The 21,509-nt window shown below is 38.6% G+C and overlaps 3 protein-coding genes across 3 annotated transcripts; 2 read left to right on the top strand and 1 right to left on the bottom strand.

The window, feature by feature from the left end:
• The first annotated feature begins 1,196 nt into the window (after positions 1–1,196).
• On the top strand, positions 1,197–5,623 carry LOC146562983 (uncharacterized). The gene is made up of 3 exons (XM_085295283.1): positions 1,197–2,908; positions 2,997–3,151; positions 3,895–5,623. The coding sequence occupies exons 1-3, from the start codon at positions 2,875–2,877 to the stop codon at positions 4,357–4,359; spliced, it is 654 nt and encodes a 217-aa protein (XP_085151409.1). The 5' UTR covers positions 1,197–2,874; the 3' UTR covers positions 4,360–5,623.
• On the bottom strand, positions 5,608–10,571 carry spring1 (SREBF pathway regulator in golgi 1). The gene is made up of 5 exons (XM_085295284.1): positions 9,918–10,571; positions 7,698–7,854; positions 7,449–7,600; positions 6,662–6,775; positions 5,608–6,142 (listed from the first exon to the last, which is right to left on the bottom strand). Exons 1-5 carry the CDS (start codon positions 10,011–10,013, stop codon positions 6,059–6,061), a joined length of 603 nt encoding a protein of 200 aa, XP_085151410.1. The 5' UTR covers positions 10,014–10,571; the 3' UTR covers positions 5,608–6,058.
• rnft2 (ring finger protein, transmembrane 2) lies at positions 10,570–21,495 on the top strand. Its single transcript, XM_085295281.1, has 10 exons — positions 10,570–10,699; positions 10,776–10,853; positions 11,698–12,209; positions 12,295–12,371; positions 13,014–13,114; positions 13,439–13,592; positions 18,042–18,191; positions 19,536–19,601; positions 19,707–19,808; positions 20,532–21,495. The coding sequence occupies exons 2-10, from the start codon at positions 10,807–10,809 to the stop codon at positions 20,664–20,666; spliced, it is 1,344 nt and encodes a 447-aa protein (XP_085151407.1). The 5' UTR covers positions 10,570–10,699; positions 10,776–10,806; the 3' UTR covers positions 20,667–21,495.
• The last annotated feature ends 14 nt before the right edge of the window (positions 21,496–21,509 follow it).

The raw sequence follows: 21,509 nt of genomic DNA, 5'->3' as shown, positions 1-21,509 counted from the left end.
CATTTGAAGAGAACCAATGACCTTGCCAAGTTATTCGAATTCAAAGCAACTGAGCTACTGAATTTATCTGTAAGTACCATCTAGTTAATCTGCTGTCATATACTCTTTGCATGATTGCTGTAACTATACACAGGACATTCTGTAGACTTTACCTAACTGCTGCAAAATTGATCCAAATCTTATATGTCATATTTAATCTCAATCATCTTCCAGAGTTTAGTCTTGATTTTTCACCTCATGTCTGTCCTCAGAGAAAGCCTGTTTAAAATGGTTTTAAACTCTAGAGTTTACTTCATGTAATATTTAAAACGCGTCTGTCGAAAATGTTTAAAATGCTCACTGATGTATAGTGGATGTTTGCATGAACAGATGTAGTCAGTAAGAGCTTAAGTAGCCAATACATAACGGTACTCTCAAAGGCCCCTCAGTGTAAATGCCTAGTGTCTTACTTGTGTGCTTTTAATCTAAACTACTAGTGCAAGAACCTGCTGGGGTTGCAACTTATGGAAGTATATAAATATAAATCTTAAATTAGTAATGCTGAATGACATGAATCCGTCATGTCTCTTTGAATCTGCTGTTTGTGAGCACAAAAATAGACAAGTTGACGACGTACACGGCACATTATTTTTTCCAAAGTGTATTTAGTTACATTTATTCACTCATGACTGTTCTTATTACTTGTATGAACGTGTCACAAAACTCAGTGCAAGGCTGAAGCATCAAGTGGTTCTGTTCTTATTTGAATAGAGAATAAGAATTTTACAAGTTTTATGGTGAATTCTACCTGTTTTTTTTTACCTACAGATAAAAAATTATGGAAAAAGGAATGAGACAATACGACCTGAAGTTAATGACACCCAGATATCTGGTGAAAGCACTTGTGAGAAGCTGCAGAACATCTATATCAAGAATGAGCTTTTTAAGTTACACGTTTTACAAGCCAAAGAATATCACCAACAACTTTTGAGGTACCCAGTTGAAATTTTTAATAAAACAGAGCACGTTGAAAAAACACTAGAAAATTTAAACATTATGATAAAGACTATGCTCGGACCATTCGATTTCACTCCCCCAACCCCACCCCGAGAGTTAACCGATCACCACAAACAAAAAATTTATGTATGGAGTGTTGCGGTCAGACTGACGGAATGGTCCAAACAAGTGCTGACGGTAGTTAATCAGACACTCTGTCACTAATAAGACTGAGAAAATATCTCTGTTATCTGGGATCCACCACCTCTCTGCTATTCCTGTCACGGTTAAGGTTTCCTTTTTAACCCTTGATGATGTTTTGACAGGGAATTCAAAGTTGTGCATTTCAGAATGGTCTCTTTGGCCATATATTAATTATTTACTGGTACCTTGTTTTTATTTATCTATTTCTTTGAATGTGAATATGATGTAGCTTAAATTTGCAAAATTATTTATATTTGAGAATATTTATTTATTTTGTTATGGTTAATATAATACCAGTCGCAGTGTTAACAATATCTTAAAATGTTTTATTATTTAATTGTTCCAGTGTTTCAGAAAGGTTCATTCATTAATTTGTCATTTATTTATAACTTAATATTATTCGAGTGTGCATATGTGCTGTGCTGGTGTGTGTGTGTGTATTTATTATCACATCCTGTTTAAGGTACAGTGATGAGTAAAACCAGTGTGCTCTTAAAACAGAGGAACTTGTCAAATTGTGTAAACTTTTTCTGCAATAATCAACCTTCTACTGAAATTGTGGGTTGTGTATGTGTACCCAGAGATTATGTAATACCAACAGAAAATTGTTTATGTGAATTGATGCCTTCAACTGAAATATGATGTTTCTGTATGTTTCTGAAATGCATACTGTATGTGGAGAGTATTACATAACTTGCAAGTTTTAGTTTTGTTTTGTTTTTCTGTTTGAAGCTTAATTTTCTGTAACCTATTTATTTATTTATTTTCCAGCCAGTTCTTTTTTAACTTATTTAGTGTTTTTATTATATATTTATCTCTTGAAAATGGCAACTGCTTTGTATACAAGAGGCAGGTGTCTGCGGTTTATATAAAGTGCAGCAATGACCTCACCTCTGTAAAGTCTTTAACTAAACCTTACGACCTACATTAAATTCAGATTCATCAGCTTGTTGTTTTGTTTTGTTTTAACTTACGCTGGGAAAGAGTCGTTTGTGTTTTGTAAATACAAAAATTTTACTTTTAATCCAACTTCAGCGTTTTGAATTGAGCTGCATTTCAAATTCTTCTCCCTCTGATTTGCTTGTGAGATCAACCAACAGGGTTGAGTTAAAATTTTAGTCAGGACATGAAACTAGTCAAAACTGTTGGGCTGTGGTTAGCTGCATCTACGCAGTACTGCATGACTCATTTATAGAATATTTCATAGAGTACATATGTCATCACAGAATTCTTGCTAAACTACTTACGTAAGCTAAAGAAAGCTCATTTAAAAACTAAGAAATAATCATGCATTTCACACTTACACAAACTACAATTTCACTTATGTTATGTAGCTCATATAAGATAAATAGCAGCCAGTTTTTAAAATATACCCTTGCTATCTACAACCTAGTTTCTTAGTCTCCTTTTTTAAATTTTTGCAGAGAAACTAACCCATTTATCTTTTAATATCAGTTTTTCTTTTCTTTTTTTTTCTTTTTTTTAGTTTTCAACTCTATAATCTAACTGTTCTAGAGTCTAGAGAATACTTATCATCATCATCAGTAATTTCCTTTGGTGGAAGAGGTGGTGACCTGCCAGAAGAAACTGAATTGATTGGTTCAGTGGTTGACTTTCTTCATCAGAGGATATGGTTAAGTAAGCGATAGGGCAAAATTATATTTCACACACCTACTGCCCTTGTCACAGTAAACTATGAGGAGAATTACAATGGGAGAATATAGAGCAGGTACAGTATACCATGCAACAATGTGAAGTAGTTTGTATGAGAAAGTACACCAAACTTAAAATGTTGTGATTGTACACTTGGTTTACAGGTTTTCTGAAACTGGCTTGTATCTGGATGGCGATTCTGATGCACGGCTTGGATGCACAACTTGCACCAAAGAAACATGCTGCAGGTGCATCGTGCAGTCCCAAACACCTGACAGCCCTGACCGAAAGCTTGGTCAATGAAAGCTTGAGATGCTTTGTAAGTAACTTTAAAACTATTCATTTTCTCACCAGTGCAACCCAGAGAAGTGGTTTTGTGACGCTATTTGCAATCTGCCAGCGTGCTTGGATGACGCAATAGCTGTGGGGAGGTAGTCTGAATTTTTCTATCACTTAAATTTCGCAAAAACAGTGCAGCTCCCAAAGCTCTGCTGAGTAGTGCTGTGTCACAGCCTTCATTTCTAGAGTGTGTTACTCCAGATTAAGACACTTTTAGTGCCAGTACCATAGCAATTCTGTAGTCATTCTTTGAAACAGTTTCAGTTAAATTGCACTTTGTTGCTATTAAGATGTCTGCTTTTTTTTTTTTTTAACAGAATTACATCTCAGGTGTAGATTAAACAAGTTTTATCTATGAAAGCGCATCAGCCAGAAAACTAACTAACTAAACTAACTGGGTATTTTTTTCTGGTTCTTACAAAATAAACAAGACATGTCCTTGTAGGGGATTGGAGGAATATTTTTGTGAGGACAGAAAAAGTTGTTATTTCTATTGCCTGAATAATCTCAGGAGACACAGATTTTTTGTGTATATAATGGGTTTAAAAACACATCGTTTGATTAAATCTAGTGTTAAGTTTCTTCTTTTGCTGTGGTATAGATTCATGCTGAGATGCTTTGCATGACCTTTCAGAGGCAGTTTAAGAGATTAGCTGCATATTCATGGGATGAGCAACACACGTCTTCAAAATCTCCTCGCCTCACTCTTGTCTTTTCTTTTAGGATGAAGCCAATGGAAAACACCTTGGTATTTGGTTACCTGGCTTCCCTGAGCTCCACGTCCAGAAGAGCTTACCTCCTAATTGGACAAAAGTTCATTGCAGCTTGCGCTTCATGCATGAAGGTCTAAATGACATCTTGGAGGACCAGAAAAACAACCTGAATCCTCAAAACGTTTCACTTCACAAGAAGCTAGAGGAAACCATTGCCAGGATTAAAATGCTTGCAAATTGTATAAACATCATCTTTAAAAGTACATGTCCCTCAAAGCCATCACCACCTAAAATGCCTAAACAAGTATTTGAGAGGAAACAGTGGAGTCATACCCTGCTAAAGGCAGCCGGGGATTACCTGGTATGGCTGGAGCAAATGTTTGTTTCATATGTTAAAGGAACAAAAATGGGGAAAGGTAAAGTAACAAAGACCCAGCCTCATAAGTACCTGGAGGGGAGTGGATACCTGCTCTGATTATGAACAAGTTTAGCTGAGTTTGTGGTGAAAATGCGGTTATAGTTTGTGGCAGCTTTTCTTTAGCCCCCCCACCCCCGTCCAAGACTTTTAAATGCTACTTTTTCATGCATTCAGTATGCTGTTATGCATTAAGGATCTTTACAGTGTCTCTCTCTATAATATATCTGATATTTCAGTACAAACATAACAACCGACATGGTTAAAACAGCCAAAGAGGGTTTTTTTTTTATAAAATTTATGAAGGGTGTACTTTGATATTTTGGAAAATTGAGCTGTTCTTATTATTTTAAATGAGAAAGTACATGCAAATGTCTAATCGACAACATAAGTAAGGCACAACTGGGGAAGCTATTATCCAAGCTTAAACCTGACAGACAAAAAAAAGGTGAAAATCGCTGCTTTTGTCTGCTATCACCCAAATCCACCAATCGGCACCTCTTAACAAATGTAAACCCCAGTACTGCTGCGCTAACAGCTGGATCTTTTTCTAGCTGGCTGCTATTTGACGCTTCACATTTGATATCACAGGTGTGAATGATAACAACCATCTCAACAAATTCTAATAAAGCAAATATCTCCGTTTACCAAAACGTCATGTTGCTACCATAAAAGCGTTATCGGAAATGTCTTTGTTCCAAACCTGATAGCTCAAAGCAATCAACATGTTCCCTTGTGGCAGTAATTAATCAACTTGCCAACCAGGAAAATGAGAAATGGCTCTAATACATCTCCTAATTATGACAGTTTGTTTTCCTCAGCCTTCACATTGATTAATTGTTTTGCTCTGACCAACTATCCCATGTGTGGGGGCTACATTGCCTGAGGTAGAAAGAAACAGATAGCAATAACTTACAGAGAGCTATTAGTTTGGACTCCACATAAAAAACAATCAAGTTATATTAAATTCAAGAACTTTTAATCAAATTTTGATTATTTTTTTTTACTGTTATTTATACTGAAATTCCTTGCATTATCTTTCTTTTCTGTGGAACTTATATTTATTCACCATAACTATTAATTTTTAAAAAATAAATAAATAAAAAAACAGCTGTTATTTCAAAATGATGTCTTGTTTGATTTTCTTCCTGGTGCTTTAGACCCACAAGCTTAATAAAATTTGAATGCATGACATTGCTATCTACCACTGTTATTTCAGTTAAATAAAACCTGCTAGAGTTAAACTGCCATTTAAACCACACTACTACAAAATCTACATGTCACCATTCAGAGAGAAAAAAGCAGAAACTCATTCAGTTTCACAGTCCCTTTTATTAAATAAGCATTTCATCTGCATGCACTATACACAGAGGTTAGGACACATTCTTTGCCATTTTAAAATGTTCAGAACAAAACAGAAAGGTTCGTTTGATTTCATGACATGACTTTATGACTTGTTTGAAGCAAGTGTTGATGGATGAGCTGCCTGCTAAATAGACCTGATGATCATCACGGATGAACGGATAAAGCGTATTATGCACTTATGAAGTGTAAATAATTTAAAAAAAGAAGAAAAAAAAAAGCATACAGCGTTTTGTCCTTTTTGAGGTTGGTCTTGCATTCCTTCATCTCTTTGCCACAATATTGCAAAATTGTCCAAGCATTTCATATGCACCATCTCTTCAACAAACACCCTTATTTGTCAATTGCTATTCCATTGCTCTTCGATTACTAAACACCAGAAGCAAGTCAAATAGGCTCATACAGGCAGAAGTTCTGGAGGACTCTCACCATAGCAGTACTTTGCTTGAGGGTTTCGGTACGTGTTTTCATGTTGAACGCTCTGGAGAAGGGGAAAAATAGAAATGAGACAAACTAAAAAGTTTTTTCACAAAGCACTTATATTGCTCTTCTCAATACTTTCACAGTACTGAAAATATTCAAAGCTTGTGCAGATTCAGTGATTTACAATGAGATTAGCCGAGAATCAGTTTTGTTTCTGTTTTTTATTTATTTTTATTTTGGGGAGTTTTTCAAATTTCTAAATGAACCAACTGTCTCAGGAAATTCATGAGAAAATCATTATGTGTCATAGTGATGCATCAAGTTCAAATAAAAGCGTATCTTTTGTCAACAACTGTCTGAAAAATATACAGATAAATGTATGAGCAAAATATCGACTTTGAATGTCAAGAGATAAGGGTAAGTGTTGCTGCATATCCGCCAGACTACTAATTTCACTATTCCTTTGTTTCCAAATGATTACAGTTATTGTTATTATGATTTGTATGGGTCAACACTTTAAAACTGGTTTGGAAAATCTAACAATTCATGTTTGTTTCTTCTGTTGAACTTAACATACTTGTGAAGATGTCCTACACTTGGCCAGACACAACTCAAAATGATCCGCGACAGCAGTGAAAAGATTCTGGAAACCTTCAGCTGCACGATTCAGGAAGCGCTCAAGAAGAAGTTGCTAAACAAAAATAGAAAGAAAAGAAATTGAACATGTACAAAAACATGTATAGATTTATAATCACTTAGATTTATTATCTGTTCCCATTGCATGCACTGCTTTGCTTAAAATGCAAACTCAATATGCAATTTTAAATGATATCTTTGGTTTCAAATAGGGCTGCTCGATTATGGCAAAAATGATAATCACGATTATTTTCACTGAAATTGAGATCACGATTATTTGACGATATTTATTTAACAATGACTTTAAAAAATAATATAAAATAGTGTGCAACACCACTGAAGTTTTTTTTTTTTTACCTCTCTTTTCAACCAACGGCAGTCACTCTCCTCTCCAAATAACTTCTGCTTAGCTTTCCGAGCTTCCCTCGGGTCCTCTTAATCAGCGGTCTCCAACCTTTTTTGCACCACGGACCGGTTTATGCCCGACAATATTTTCACGGACCGGCCTTTAAGGTGTCGCGGATAAACGAGGGAGGGGCTAATAATCGGCTCAGTCATTTTTAATGATCGTTGAAAGCCCAGATCGTAATCGTGATTAAAATTCGATTAATTGAGCAGCCCTAGTTTCAAATGTGTGCATGCAAAGGTGCACAGCATGTGGGCAGATATGCCTTTTCCGATGAAAGTTAAACGCGATGATCCTGAAGGCCCTTGACGTGACAGATTACCTTATCGGGCTGGAGACAGCATGACACGCAATACTCATAGATGCTACAGCATCCATTGGCCAGGCAACTTTTACATATGTACTGTCTGGTGCTGGGAGCATTGACGTTACAGCAGCCATTAACGAGCAAGTCTTTTCTCTCACAGACATATCCTGTAAAACATTAATGCAGATTATGATAAGCACTGGTTACAGGCTACATCCGATGTGTTATCACTGTATGGTGGTGAGTAATAGATTTATTACTCACCAAGTTCGTCTGTAAGCAGTGTCTTGCCCTGGATGGAATTTCTACACTGAGTGATCTGTCGGCTGCTGTTCCCCAGGTTAAAGCGGACTTTCCAGGGGATGCGATGATCTGAATCTCTAACTTCTAAGAGTGTTCGGTCTCGTATGGTCCGCTCCTCCTGAAAAATGCACACATACAAGAAACGGGTCATGGAAAGCTAATGAAGAGCAACATAAATTTCAGAATATGGTTGCGCATATAACCCTATTCTAAATTCACTATATTATTATTCTGACAGATAATATCTGTCAATAACAGTAATGTTTCGAGAAACTATAGCCACTGTTTCAACAATGTAGAAGACAAGTAGAGTAAGAAGGCCATAGTGATCGATGTAGCAATACCCAGCAGTAGCAATACCAAGCAATAGCAACATCAGGATGAAGAAACACGAGAAGCTTGAGAAATACCAAGGGCTGAGAGAAGAGCCAGAGAAGATGTACAAGGAGAGGGGAACAGTGGTCACTTTGATGATCTGAACACTCTGGGCAGTGAAAAAGCAGATTCCAGGAATGAAAACCGACATCTTTGTCCAGAAAAGTGCAGTTCAAGGAAAAGCAAAGATCCTGCGCAGCATCACCGTAACCAAACTGAATAGGCACATGAGTCCGCACATGAGCACAGCATTGGAAATAACGGGTACGTTGACCAGTAGCTGGGTCAAAGCACCAGCTACTGGTGCAGCAGTAATCCGAGACTCTAGACATTAAGGTGTCATTCAGACTGAGTGAGTGTGTGGCTGAATAGTTAGAAAGAAAGTAAAGGTGATCTGGACTGAAGAGGTGGAGCTGCCAGGAGGCAGAACGGTCAGCTCAATGGTAGTCATCAGATAATAATAATAATAATAATAATAATAATAATAATAATGATAATAATAATAATGAGAGGGCCACAGGTGCCACTGATGAGTTCTCCACCCAAAGGCCATCACCCTGAGGCTCTATGAGCAACAGAGAGAGGAATAAAGAGGATTAATGAGTGTCAGAGCCACAATCCAGGAAGAAACGTGGAGCCTCCGTTAATGCATCAGACAGAGAGCCCCCAAGTTAAGCTGCTCTATGAGGTCTTCAGCTGGCTGAAGGCAGCTGGTGATGAGGAACAAGAGGAGCTATCATACAAGACCAAGCCCCTACATGGGGTGTACCATCAACAGATGGAGGAAGTGGCTGGCATCAAGAAATCCTACCAGTGGCTAGAGACTTAAAGGACAGCACAGAGGCAGCTCATGGCATCACAAGAATAGGCCCTAAGCACCAGATCCATAGAGGCAGGGGTCTACCACAGCTGACAGAAGCCAAGCTGCAGACTGTGCAAAGGCTTCCTAGAACTATCCAGCACACTGCGGCAGAATCTAAGATGCAAGAAGGGACAACATACATTGAGAGGACCTATCAAGTGGCTGGGATAGTGTACGAGAATATCTATGCGCATATGTTTTAGAAGTCTACTATTACCTGCTGGCTGAAAACTGCAGGGCTAAGACCCTGTGGGACTTTCAGGATAGAGAAGAAGCTGATGGCCAGCCACACAGAAAGTGGTGGCTGACAAAAAGCAGGAGACTGCAAATGTCTCTATCCCATGGGACAACAACTTCAAAAAGAAAGCATGAGAAAACTGAGAAGCTGAAGGAACAACTGAAGCAGACGTGGAAGGAAAAGTCAAGTGGCCCCAGTGATACGAACTGTAAACCCCAAAATTGAATAGTGGCTCCAGCAGACTGCAGGCTGACCATCAGAGGCCTGTCCAGAAGAGTGCAGTCATAGGAACAGCTAAGATCAGAGCCCTCACATTCTCGGGCTGCTGGTAGAGGACCCAAGCTTGAGGAACACATACACACACAAAACAGAAAGCACAAACATTTTCATTTAGAAATCTGTCAAAAAAGTGGGCATAAATTATTGTTTAGATGCTGGTAAAAGTCTGTAATATTAGACCCAGCTACACTTTCAAAAAATAATGCCACAAATTGTGATTATTCAGAAGAATAGTTATTTGGACAAGGTAGAAGCTTGGATATACAGCTCCCTACTAATGCGTGTATGTTTGGTTTCCTACTTAGAATTGGCATGTAGTGTGTTTTTTTGTTTTTACAAAGCAAAGAAAAAAGAAAGTGACTAGATCTTTTTTTCCTCTTGCATGTTTTTTTCTGTAATCGACTTATCTCAGTGTGAGTTTCTGTACCTGTTTGAGTGTGCTGGTCAGAAAGTAGATGAGGGAGAGTCCAAAGACAACTCCCAGCACCCAGCGCTTTCTCAGTAGCCGCCGTAGCACCATCATAGCATGGCTTGCTTTGGGGAAATGCAAGTGACAGCCCAACACATCAAACCTCCACGGATAGCAGTTCTCTGGCTGTCTTCAATTTTCAGGAATATGAAAAGGCTAACTGTAAATAATGTAAAGCTAGCTCAGTTGGTGGTAAAAACGCAAATATAGGACATAGACGGAAAATAGCTAACTCTAGCTAACCCATGTTTTAACTCTTAAACTCACAATAGCAACCTTTAAATATAATGTTTTGAAACTACCGAATTACGCGCTGGACATGCAAGCTAAGTGTTTCACTGTAGATGCCAGCTTTGTTAGCCTGCTAGCTAGCGCCGTCTGCTCTCGGTGTTGCTAGATAAATAATGAGGAGCGATAACCAATAAGCTATGACGCTGTTTAATAACGCTTCTTCGTCTCCTCTGTAGATAATAATTCGATCATGTCCAAAATTATGTCTAGTAAGAAGAAACGGTGGGATTTTTTTTCAGCAAAATCTGACATCCAGCATCAGCAAAACAAATCCCCAGCACGGATGTAGTGTGGTCGGAAAGAAGGTGCTGATTGGTAGATGGCGGTCTTAGTGACGCCACACCGGAAGTTTCCCGAGCGGATCGTCTGGGCAGCAGCAGCAGCTGTCTAGCTAACCATTTACAACAACCATGACAAGAGCTGTAGTCCAGTACACCGCATTAATTCAGGTAAAGTGGTTTATATTTTTGGTCACTTCTGTGAATCACATACTGGTGATGATACTGTGGATTTGTGCGTTTACAGGACTGGACCATGTGGTGATGATCGGTATGCCATGCAGAGGAGACACAGCAGCAACACGGATGGCATGCCCTCTGAAAGGTGGGGAAAGGAGGTGCTGCACAAATGCACAGATGCTTTTGTCACCCCTTCTGCCTGCACCGCCTGTATGCTTTCTTGGTAGTTTTGGCAAGGCCACATATTTGCAATTGTAGGTTATATGTGCTTTCCAACATTGTTGCAACACTTTGAGTTTGGCCTTCCTCCATTTGTTGCCTTATAACTCTTAATTAATCTCAGCACAAAACAAAAGGAGTTATAGACCAGCATCATTTCATTTTGCCAGAATAAAAAATTGGAGCTCCAATCGCGTTTAGTTCAATAATTCAGTGAGCAACATACTGGCAGCGGAAATGAATGGCGCTCAGGCCGGCCTTTAGAGACATACTAAAGACCTCGGTCATACAGGAGGAACTCAGAATAAAGCTTTTACTCCTCTGCAATGAATGAATCAGTTGAAGTTGTTTGGGCATCTGACATCTGGACCACCTGAATGCCTCCTGGGTGAGGTGTTTGGGGCATCCCCTACTGTGAGGAGGCCTTGGGGAAGACCCAGGGTACGCTCAAGAGATTATGTCTCTGAGCTGGCTTGGGAATGTCTCAGTGTCCCCAGCAGAAGAGCTAGAGGACGTGGCTCTGAAGAGGGAGCTTTAGGCTTCTTCATTTCATTCATTTAACCCCTGTTTAAGAAAAACTGCAACCGAAAGCCAAACTCATCAAGTTTTATCATCAGTCTCAATTTAATATCTGTGACTTGGAGTAAAAGAAAAACGCATCTTTGTCCCCAGAGGTTTTCTGATAATTGAAGAACACACTACACAGATTAAGATGCTGATGATTATTCAAAGACTGCATACTATACTACGTGCAATTTTTCTCCATTTAGGAGCCGAAGCCAAACTCTGGGATCGGAAAGCAGCCTGGATGAGGGTGGTGTGTTTGACTGCCTGAAGCCTGAATCACCCGCTTCTCCCCAGCAGATCTTCTCCGGCCTTGTTGGTGTCCCCTCCAGCTCTGTCTCCTCTGCCCAATTCCAGGCAGCCGGCTTAGTCTTGGGCTCTCCCCCTGAAGTTTTTATCCAGATGACAGCATCATCCAGAGAGGAAGGGGGGCCCCATCGCACAGAGGGTGGACCTTTTCTCCCTCGGCCACCTCAGCACCATCATCACCATCACCACTTCCACCATCAGCCCCTTCAGCATAGGACCTCGTCCCTGCTCCAGCAGGCTACCACAGCAGCTGGCTCAGAAAGGCACAGCTCCAGGGAGGAGGCCCAGGAAGACCAGTCCACCCCAGCCCCAGCTTTGTCTGAGTTGAAAGCAGTGGTCACCTGGCTACAGAGAGGCTTCCCCTTCATCCTTATTTTGTTGGCTAAAGTCTGCTTTCAGCATAAACTAGGTATTTCAGCTTGTGGAGGACTAATGTGGCTAAGATTGTTTAACGGTACCTCTCATGCACTGATGATATTGCACCTCTCTCGCAGGAATTGCTGTATGCGTGGGGATGGCCAGCACGTTTGCCTATGCCAATTCCACTTTAAGGCACCAAGTATCATTACGGGTAAAGGGTAGAACAAAATCCAAGAAGTATAGCTATTTTATTCTTAGATCAGATTCACGCTAATGTTTTCCAAGCACGTTTTAGCACAGCAATTATTACTGAAAGATGTAATTATGTTCCTTATTTCTCTTTATTATACTTAATAAAACTGTTAAATGATATTAAATTAGCAATTATTATTATTAAATAATATTTTTAGTGATGTTAAAACAGAATGCACTGATCCATTTTTTGACGATATTGTGTGTTAAATGTAACGTAGTGCCGTTTCAATAACAATTGGACTACAACAGAGCTGTATTGTAAAAATAAATAAATAAGTGTAATCATTTTTTGGTAGACAGAAGATTTTGTAGGTGGATTAATTCATCATCGTCGCTGGTCTTGATGAGCATAAGAAAAATATACGCGCTGAATAAGTCTTATTCTAAACATCATAAATCAATTTGGTGTATAATCACTGAAATACCTTTTAAAATTGACTTTTTATGTACATGCTCTTTCACATTCAAACAAACTCATAACACACCAAGCATTCTGTTAGTTTGCAGCATTATTTGAAATACTAGCACCTTACAGCACATTTAGAAGAAATGTATGGTGCATGTTGCTTGAAATCCCTCTATGTGTCTCTGTTACCAGGAGGAACGTTCTGTATTTGTTGCTCTATGGATCATCATGTTCCTTGGAGGGAACATCGTGTATATCTACTACACATTTAGTCATGAAGAGCTGCACAACAGGTAGTGTACCAGCAAAGATTTTTCTAGTAGTTCTGTGTTTCTTTGCCTGCCATTTTATTTTATTTTTTCTACATATACATTTAGGTTTTTCCCCATTCATTTTTATGTTGTGCGTTTTATTTTTACTTCCATTTCCTTCAGGCAGTGTTCCCGTTCTTGTCTGATCTTGTCCTGTGAGTATTTTTGTTTGTTTTGTTGTTTTGTTTCCACAGAGTTTCTGACATGTTCTGACATCTTTTCCTGCTGTTGTTTGTCATTAGACGAAGTGTAAGCAACACCATCCTTGACAATAAGTCGCTGATTCATTTTGTTTTTCTCTTCTAGCCTCATATTTGCCAAGCCCATCCTCAACAGCTTTGATTTCTTTGATCTGATCTGGGCAGTGGGCATCACAGATTTTGTACTCAAGTACGTCACCATCATCCTGAAATGCTTTGTCCTCTTTCTGCCTAAGATTCTCCTGGCATTCAAATCCAGGGTAAGAAATCCAGATTCATTCATTTTCTAGAGCTTTTTACAGAAAATGCACATTTTTCATGTTAAAAAAAGATACAGAGACCAAGACAACATTTTGATTTCAGTGAAAGTGTAAATTAAGAAATAAGTATCCATTAATTCAGCGGTCCCTAACCTTTTTTGTGCCACAGACTGGTTTAATGTCAGACAATGTTTTCACGTACCGGCCTTTAAGGTGTCGAGGATGATACGACCAAGACAAAAAACTGTGGCATTTTGTAAAAATAATAATAAATGCAAATTCACTGTGTAATTGTGTAACTTTATTAGCAGCGTCCTCCTGAAATGCGCCAACGACATTGAGAGTAACATCAACTCTCGCGGCCCGGTACCAAACGACTCATGGACCGGTACCGGTCTGTGGCCCGGGGGTTGGGGACCACTGCTTTAATTTTCTTCCACTTAGATCGATGTCCAATAGAAATGTCCAGATTTTGCACATTTTTGAAAAACCTCATTTAGAATGTGGCCAGAAGGTATAATAGTCAGATAGCTAAATCATCTCAACCAGGTCCTTCCACTGTGACTGGGCAGCGGCTTTAATCTGAAACTCTGTGCTCATTACTCTGTCATCAGGTCTGGTCAGAGTGATGTAAGAGTGTTGTAGATTTCTTCATCAGATAGTGATGCAGTGAACAGATATAACAGATAAAAATGAATTCTTCTTTGCCTTGATTTTCACTGTAAAGCAATCATTTTGTCTGTGTTAAAATCAAGCGCACTCCTTTCCTTGACAGCAGTCCTCTTTTGCTCCTCCCTAAAAGTTCAACTTTACTCATTATTTAGCTCATTTAAGACCAAGATGATGGAAAAAGAGTATTTCGTTAACAAGCAGTAATAGACATAAAAGATTTCGGTAGGTAAACTTGTGGAAGGCAATTTAATGGTTGCAAGGTCTCAGGGGATTTCTCACAGTGTCCCCTTTTGGTGGTCAGTTGTTTGTTGGCTTTATGTTCTCAGTCTCTCTCCCCATGGCTACCACGCTGGCTTTGCAAGCACATTCAGCCCGGTCGTCTTGTTGCCTTCATCTGCAGGCCTCCTGCAGTGGAGGCTGCAGGCAGGGAGCGACTGCCAGGTGACTTTGCAGGAAGGGTCATAAACTCACAACCAGATGACTTGTGTCTTTGACCACGTTCACGTTTGCTTTTCATGCGATTTCTAATTAAAACCCAAGCAAATCCTGTATTTGGAAAAAAAGGGAATCAAATGCAAATGTTAAAGTTCATGAAAAATCATAAAATATCAAATAATTGAGATTATAATTATTGGCCATACAACTGATTAATTTTGATTAGGCCTTTACCAAAACTGAGCATCTTTACTTTCCAGATCATGTCATTCTTTTCTTCTTCGATTATCACACTGCAAATTATTATTATTAAGATTTAGAACAACTTGATCAAAAACCTTTCTTTCTCTTTAACTCATTAATGAAATACCAGGTTGTATATGTTGTAAGATTGTATAGCAAACTTGAAAGACATCTAAGCCAAGTTTCTGTCAAAAGGCAGTATTCATGCTTGTTCACAACATGTCAAGTTACAGGGTGCTCACTCTTAAAGTTGTTAAGCTCGGTTCATGAGGTGAAAAAAGAAAATTTGCTAAACTATGATGAAATACTCCACTGAGTGAACAAAGTGCTAAAGGGTCACAGTGTGAAGCTGTTTTGTATTCATTAGGTTTTAAACGGTACTCCTTAGGTGAGCCTTGTGAGTGCGGGTGTCTGCTTGTGTGGTTTTTTTCTGTCCTGAGGCGACAAAGTATGACTGCAAATGCGCACGCACACACACACACACACACACACACACACACACACACACACACTTTGATTTCCATACAGGTGCAGCTTGTATTCCCGTTGTGTGCTTGTGCGTTAAATGGGAGGTAGAGGAGGGGGGAGTTATAAAGTATTAGGATTAAATTTTCCACTGATAAACAAACCTAGAGGCCTATCAGAACCACACCAGCCAGCAACTGAGCTCATTTGCCCTCGAGGGGATTGCAGAGGTGAGGTCATCCCTCCCTGGAGCTGGACCATTACCTGTATCCTCCGCTCACAAACACACAAATATACACACACGGATTGAAGCTTCACAGTTGTGATGGGACACGTAAAATATTTTGGTAATCCCCAATTATATCATCAATTCTTAGCTTTTTTCTCATTGAAGCCAGACAGTGCTGTCTGTTCTGAACCCCATGAAGTCATATAATCTGCCTTTTGGATTCATTACTGTGTCCAGCTGTGGATACACTAATGATTCCACATAATCACTGCAGTCAGCACAAGTTTGCACAAGCAATAGCGGGCATGCGATCAGAAGTTCCATGACGGTTATGTTTTAAAGGCATAGACTCATAAAACTGCTTTTGCTTGAATCTTATTTAATGGGTAATTACTAAACATGTATTTTCAGTGTTATCAAGTTGTTGCTAATTTCAGTCGTGCTAATATGGAGTTAAATATATTTTAAATACATAAGATATACCTAATAAATCCCAAGAGTAGAGAAATTACTATAAAATAAATGCATATCGCAGGTATGCATATCAAAGACCTTTCACAGAGTCTTTGGATTTTTTTTTACTCTATTTCTTAAGAACATGACTTTCAGCTACTGTAGATCATTTTTAGGGCATTTACTTCTTCTTTTGCCCTTCATTTTTCCTCATTTCTTTTAAGGACACACACTTTTAAAAAACAAAACAAGAAAAGTGTTCAACTGAAAATGGTCGAGTACAAAGACTGGACCGCACGACAAAGCTGCCAATGCCCAAAGAAAACCTTTAAAAGACCTTCAGAAAACTTTTGCTGAAGACCACTTTTTTTTTTTAAAAACTGAGAAGAAAGGCTGGTTCCTTGGAAGAACAATATAAAGAAGTGAGCATTTGCGCAAGACCTTTGCACAGAAATGCAGCTCTGTTAAGAAAAAATAATAAAAATAAAATAAAAATAATAAACTAAAGAAGGTAAAGAATGCACAAAAATTATTTTAAATGTTTGTTCTGCCTACGCCAGAAAGATTTCCTTTTTAGACTTTTGGTAGCTGTGGAAAAAATGACTCGAACAGGAGCGTTTAGTAAGTTCCATTAACTAAATCTCATTGTTAAAGTTTTTTAGTTTGAACAGTCATACAAAGTCAAATTGTATTACATGTAAGGCAGTATAGAACAAAGTAAATTCATGTTTCGGGTGAATTGAATAACTGTGTAGCTAATTTTAGTGATAAGATTTGTCCAGCTTGCAGTTTCTGTGTAACTGTCACTGCAATTGTTCTTCTTGTGTAACTTTCTTACCACCTCCATACACTCGTATTTTATATATAGCTAAATTTGAGTGACGCTATTATTACTGTTATTTTATTCATATTGTGATAATATTAGTGCATCCTTTTTTGTTTTGAGGTCCAAAATAACATTGGATATTGCAACAGCCCTAAAAGAATGACCCACAATGTGCCAGTCAAAGGAAGTAAGAATAAGCTATGACAGAACCGACTACACATTTTGTTTGTCAATCCTTTCTGAGTAATGTAGATTCCAGTCTTGTAGATAAAAATGTACAGTAATGGCTAAGCTAAGGACTACTCAAGCAGTATCTGCTACTCACACTGGCTGGCTCATCTCCAAACTTTAAATTTGACAGTTTTTACGTGGGCGTGATGGGCACTGTGGGATGCCAGACTGAGGGGACAATAAGGAAGATGAATTAGTAGCTAGTAGAGGTCTACTTCCCCTGCCTACCCAGCTGCTTGTGCCTCTTTACCCACAGTCATCAATCTTTGTCAGCTATCATCCAGGAAGTCATTATGCAAGCCAGGGCAATCGGGGAATCAAGTTTGCCTTCGTTTTGTTCGCCCCCGCTTTTAACCGTCCCCAATTCACTTAACACACTTTGTGGCAGTGGGGACAGAAGTACATTTCTACTCTGTGATTACGGAAGGGAGGCCCTTTAAAGATAGCTAGCGAGCCCCCATAGGGCTGAGCTTAATGTGGGCACTGGGTAGCAGGTGGAAAGAGCCGCTGCCAGTTTCCCTTGCAGTGTGAGGAAATTGCTTGTACTGCTGTGAAACTGCTGAGATCTGGACAGCGGCCACATTTGGGCTGGAGGCATGCTGTTTTAAGCTTTTAATACCACACTGCTCTCGACTAGATAGAAGAGTGCCCTGAAGCTACTGAGTCCTTTTTGCTTTTTTGGACAGCTAGTGAGTGGATCAGACAAAGAATACATATTGTCTCCACTGGGTATATATATTTTTTCCTTATATTTGAAACTTGTGTTATATGTCTTTTTTGTTTCTTTTTCAAAAGTGCTGCCATTCAGTTTACATGGCCACATATAGTCACTGACACTGAATAATTGAAGTCTCAGCTATTGATGTAGTTTTTAATATTGTGTGTGTTTGTGCAGGGTAAGTTCTACCTGCTGATCGAGGAGCTGAGCCAGCTGTTTCGAGCCCTCGTTCCCATCCAGTTGTGGTACAAGTACATCATGGGAGAAGACCCCTCAAACAGTTACTTCCTGGGAGCTACACTCATCATCATCTACAGCCTCTGCAAGGTTTCAGCACCTGAGGGCAAAATTGCTTTTGTCCTTTTTTTTTTTTTTTTTAGATTTTGCATGGAAGGTTTCCACTAAAGACTTACTTTTAGACTTCTGGTAGAATTTTAGTGGTGCTCCTTTGCAAAAAAATCATCAAAATTCAGTCATTATTTTCAGTCATGTATTGGTATCATGGAAATTTTGGCATGAGGGGGAATCCAGATGAGGGGTCATTTAAAATTATCAGACTTTTCCTCAACCATTCTTTTCTCCCCAATAATTGTAAGTCATTAGTACCATTTAGTCTGCTGTTCCCAGTATGGACAGGTAATGCCTCTGCAAATTTCTGTAAAACTGGTGGAAAAAAAAAAAAAAAACCCCAGCATTGTCACATTTGACAATGATGATGTTTTTAAGCAACATTAGTTTCAGAGTAAGAATGCACCTCAGCTCATGGACCCGTGACAGGGGAAGAAAGAAGGCAGAAAACTTAGTCAATGGTCACAGGAAGGTCAGCCTTTAAAAAGACTTCAAAACTCAGAAAATAGACTTTCTTGGGCAATGACTCACTAAAAGTTGGACACGACATTCTGTGGGAGAACAGAAATAGTGAAAATTAATGGAACATGAATGAGCAAGTCTATGGATGATGCAAAGATTATTTACACTCTGAGACTATTCATTCTACAATGTGTGGTTACAATTATTGACCTGCTTTCTTTAAATATAACAGTGATTCAGATGTTGTAGTTCTTAAATATGGGGGTGTTCGACTGCGTTACGTGGGTAATCTCCTGGATGTGCGTACTCCATGTACAAGTTGCAGCACACAGGTGTTTTCCAGAATCAGGCAAAGCAAGGCTTGCTTTAGTATAACAGCATGCTGATATGAATGCTTCTTTGAGTCATTGTCGTCATAACGGTGTTGAATGACTGGGCAACAGTTGAATGAACTTCAAAGAAACGAGCTTACACCAGAAGGCTGTAGGTGAAGGAAGTTATCAAAGGTCTAGTTTGTGTGTAACTGAAACAATTTGGACTTTTGATCAATTTGTAATGGCTTTATTTCATATAAAGACAGTGAGATAAGAATTAAGTTAGTGAGGTGTGCCCCTAAAAGAAATCCATTTTTGTTGTTTTAAAGTTGAAATGAACAGTTATGTAAAATAGATTTTTGTTTCTTTGTTTTCATTTCAAAGCAGCGGTGTGCCCAAATATGGACTTGTGAATCTGTTTGCATGTCTGTAAACTAAGTCCTTTCTAATTTTGGATGAAATGGGGAATCCTGACGGATGCTGTAATTCCATATTTTTTTTATTTTTTAAATAATTGTGCTTTGTCTTGATCTTGATGGATTTGCAGTCCTTTGACATCTGCGGACGTATATCTGCAATACACAAGGCCTTGGTCATGCTCTGCAGCTCCCAGGTCAGTTGTGGGTTTTGTTTTTTGTTTTTTTAAGAATTTGTAAAAAATCTAAATGACTATCCAGAAGATTTCACTCCTTTGTGTGTTTGTGCATATGTCATCCAGAGTTATGGAGTGAGAGCTGGCAGTCAGCAGTGCAGCGAGGCAGGTGATGTCTGTGCTATTTGTCAGGCTGATTTTAGAGACCCCATTGCACTTCTCTGTCAGGTAAGGGTTCATTAACTGGTAACAAAATGGTAAAAAAAAAAAAAAAAATCTAAATTTTGCAAATTATTTGGCTCATTTAAAGTCAAAATTGTTGTCACTGAATGTCACTATATACTGACTGTTATTTGGGTGTGGTTAAAAGTTAATATGACCTACTTTTGTTGCTCTGTTATCATCTGTAAATAACAATTATGTTATAGACTTCTATAAAAGATGGACATAGTTTCTGGGTCTGAAACCAAACCTGCATTCTTTCTAATGGCCAGCAGAGGGTGGCTCTGTGGTCACAAACAGCTTTTAGATTCCTTGATCCTCTAATAAGGGCTCAGTCACTAGGTTCAGTGACTGATGTTAATTTTTGAAATTACAGCCCCCTTTATCCAAAAGAGCAATAATGCAGGACAAGCCTAACATGTGATTATTGCTTTTGTTGTTTCCATGGTTATGTCACATGGTTTCACAGTCAGATGTTCCCTGCAGTTGTGACATCTGGTTTCGGAAGTGCTTATATGGAGGGTCAAGTATGCTCAATGTTTCACAACGAGGCTTCATTAACTCGTGATGATTTCATGGTGACTATGTCCATTTTTTTTAGATGCAGTTTTCACAAGAGTAGCTTGAGTGACAAATTTACTTATTTATTGGTATTTTTAGCAAGATATCCTAGCTATGTATGTGTCACACTTCTGCCATCAAATAAATGAAGATTTTGTTATTTTGCAGCACGTGTTCTGCGAGGAATGCCTGTGTTTGTGGTTCGATCGTGAGAGAACGTGTCCACTGTGTCGGTCTACTGTCATTGAGACCCTGAGATGCTGGAAGGATGGCACCACCTCAGCTCACTTCCAAATTTACTAAGTTCTAATAATATAGCATGAGCATCCAGAGATATGTGATTGTACTCTGAAGCCAGGTAAACAGTGATGTTTCTGTAAATGTCTTATATAAATCAGGCAAGGAATAATTGGGGTAATACATGATATATTGGGGACATTAAATTTATAGGCATTTGAGAAGGCCATAATCGAATATATTTAAAAACAATCATCTCCTATAAAGCTGGTGATTGAGGCCACATGTTTAAAGAAATGATCAATGTGGTAAAGGAACATAAACTTGAGCTCAATTTCAATGGTTTGCTACTGTTGTAATCTATGGGTAACTTTTTATTTGACTTTTTTTAATATAAAAGTTTGTTTTAAGTGCGGTTATAATGTAAAACGTGACTGAATATACACTCTGAGTTGTCTTTACAATTTCATCACATGTATTGATTTAGTTCTACAAATGACTTTATTTGAAAATGAAATGTCTCAGAATGATTCTTAATGGAAAATCAGTTTGTACTCTTTAGGTAGAAGATGTTGTGGTTGGTAAAACATAAGCATATATAGATACTGAATAAGGAACAAGGTGGTGTGTGCCGTTTAAGTAGCCTGACCATAAACGGTGCATTGTAAAAGTGTTGATATGTAGTACATACATTGTCACTGACATCAGAGGCACATATCTGATAATCGTCCACACTGTAAATTGTCTTCCATTGTTATTCCTCATTTATGTTGTTACTGTGTATTTTATTTAGAATAATTTTCCTCGGGCTGCTTAATAGACTCTAGGACTATATGGAAAATGCGCAGTGAAGCACTGAGATCATTGGTTTTGAAATAAAGCACTTAAGCTCAAATATCAGGTGTATTT

This window comes from Mchenga conophoros, linkage group LG12 (assembly GCF_057382185.1).
Source record: "Mchenga conophoros isolate Kocher_MC1m ecotype Shallow Benthic linkage group LG12, M_conophoros_male_GT1.1, whole genome shotgun sequence".
Taxonomy (NCBI): domain Eukaryota; kingdom Metazoa; phylum Chordata; class Actinopteri; order Cichliformes; family Cichlidae; genus Mchenga; species Mchenga conophoros.
Note: the sequence above shows the minus strand (reverse complement) of the source record. Positions and strands in the feature narration are given on the sequence as shown.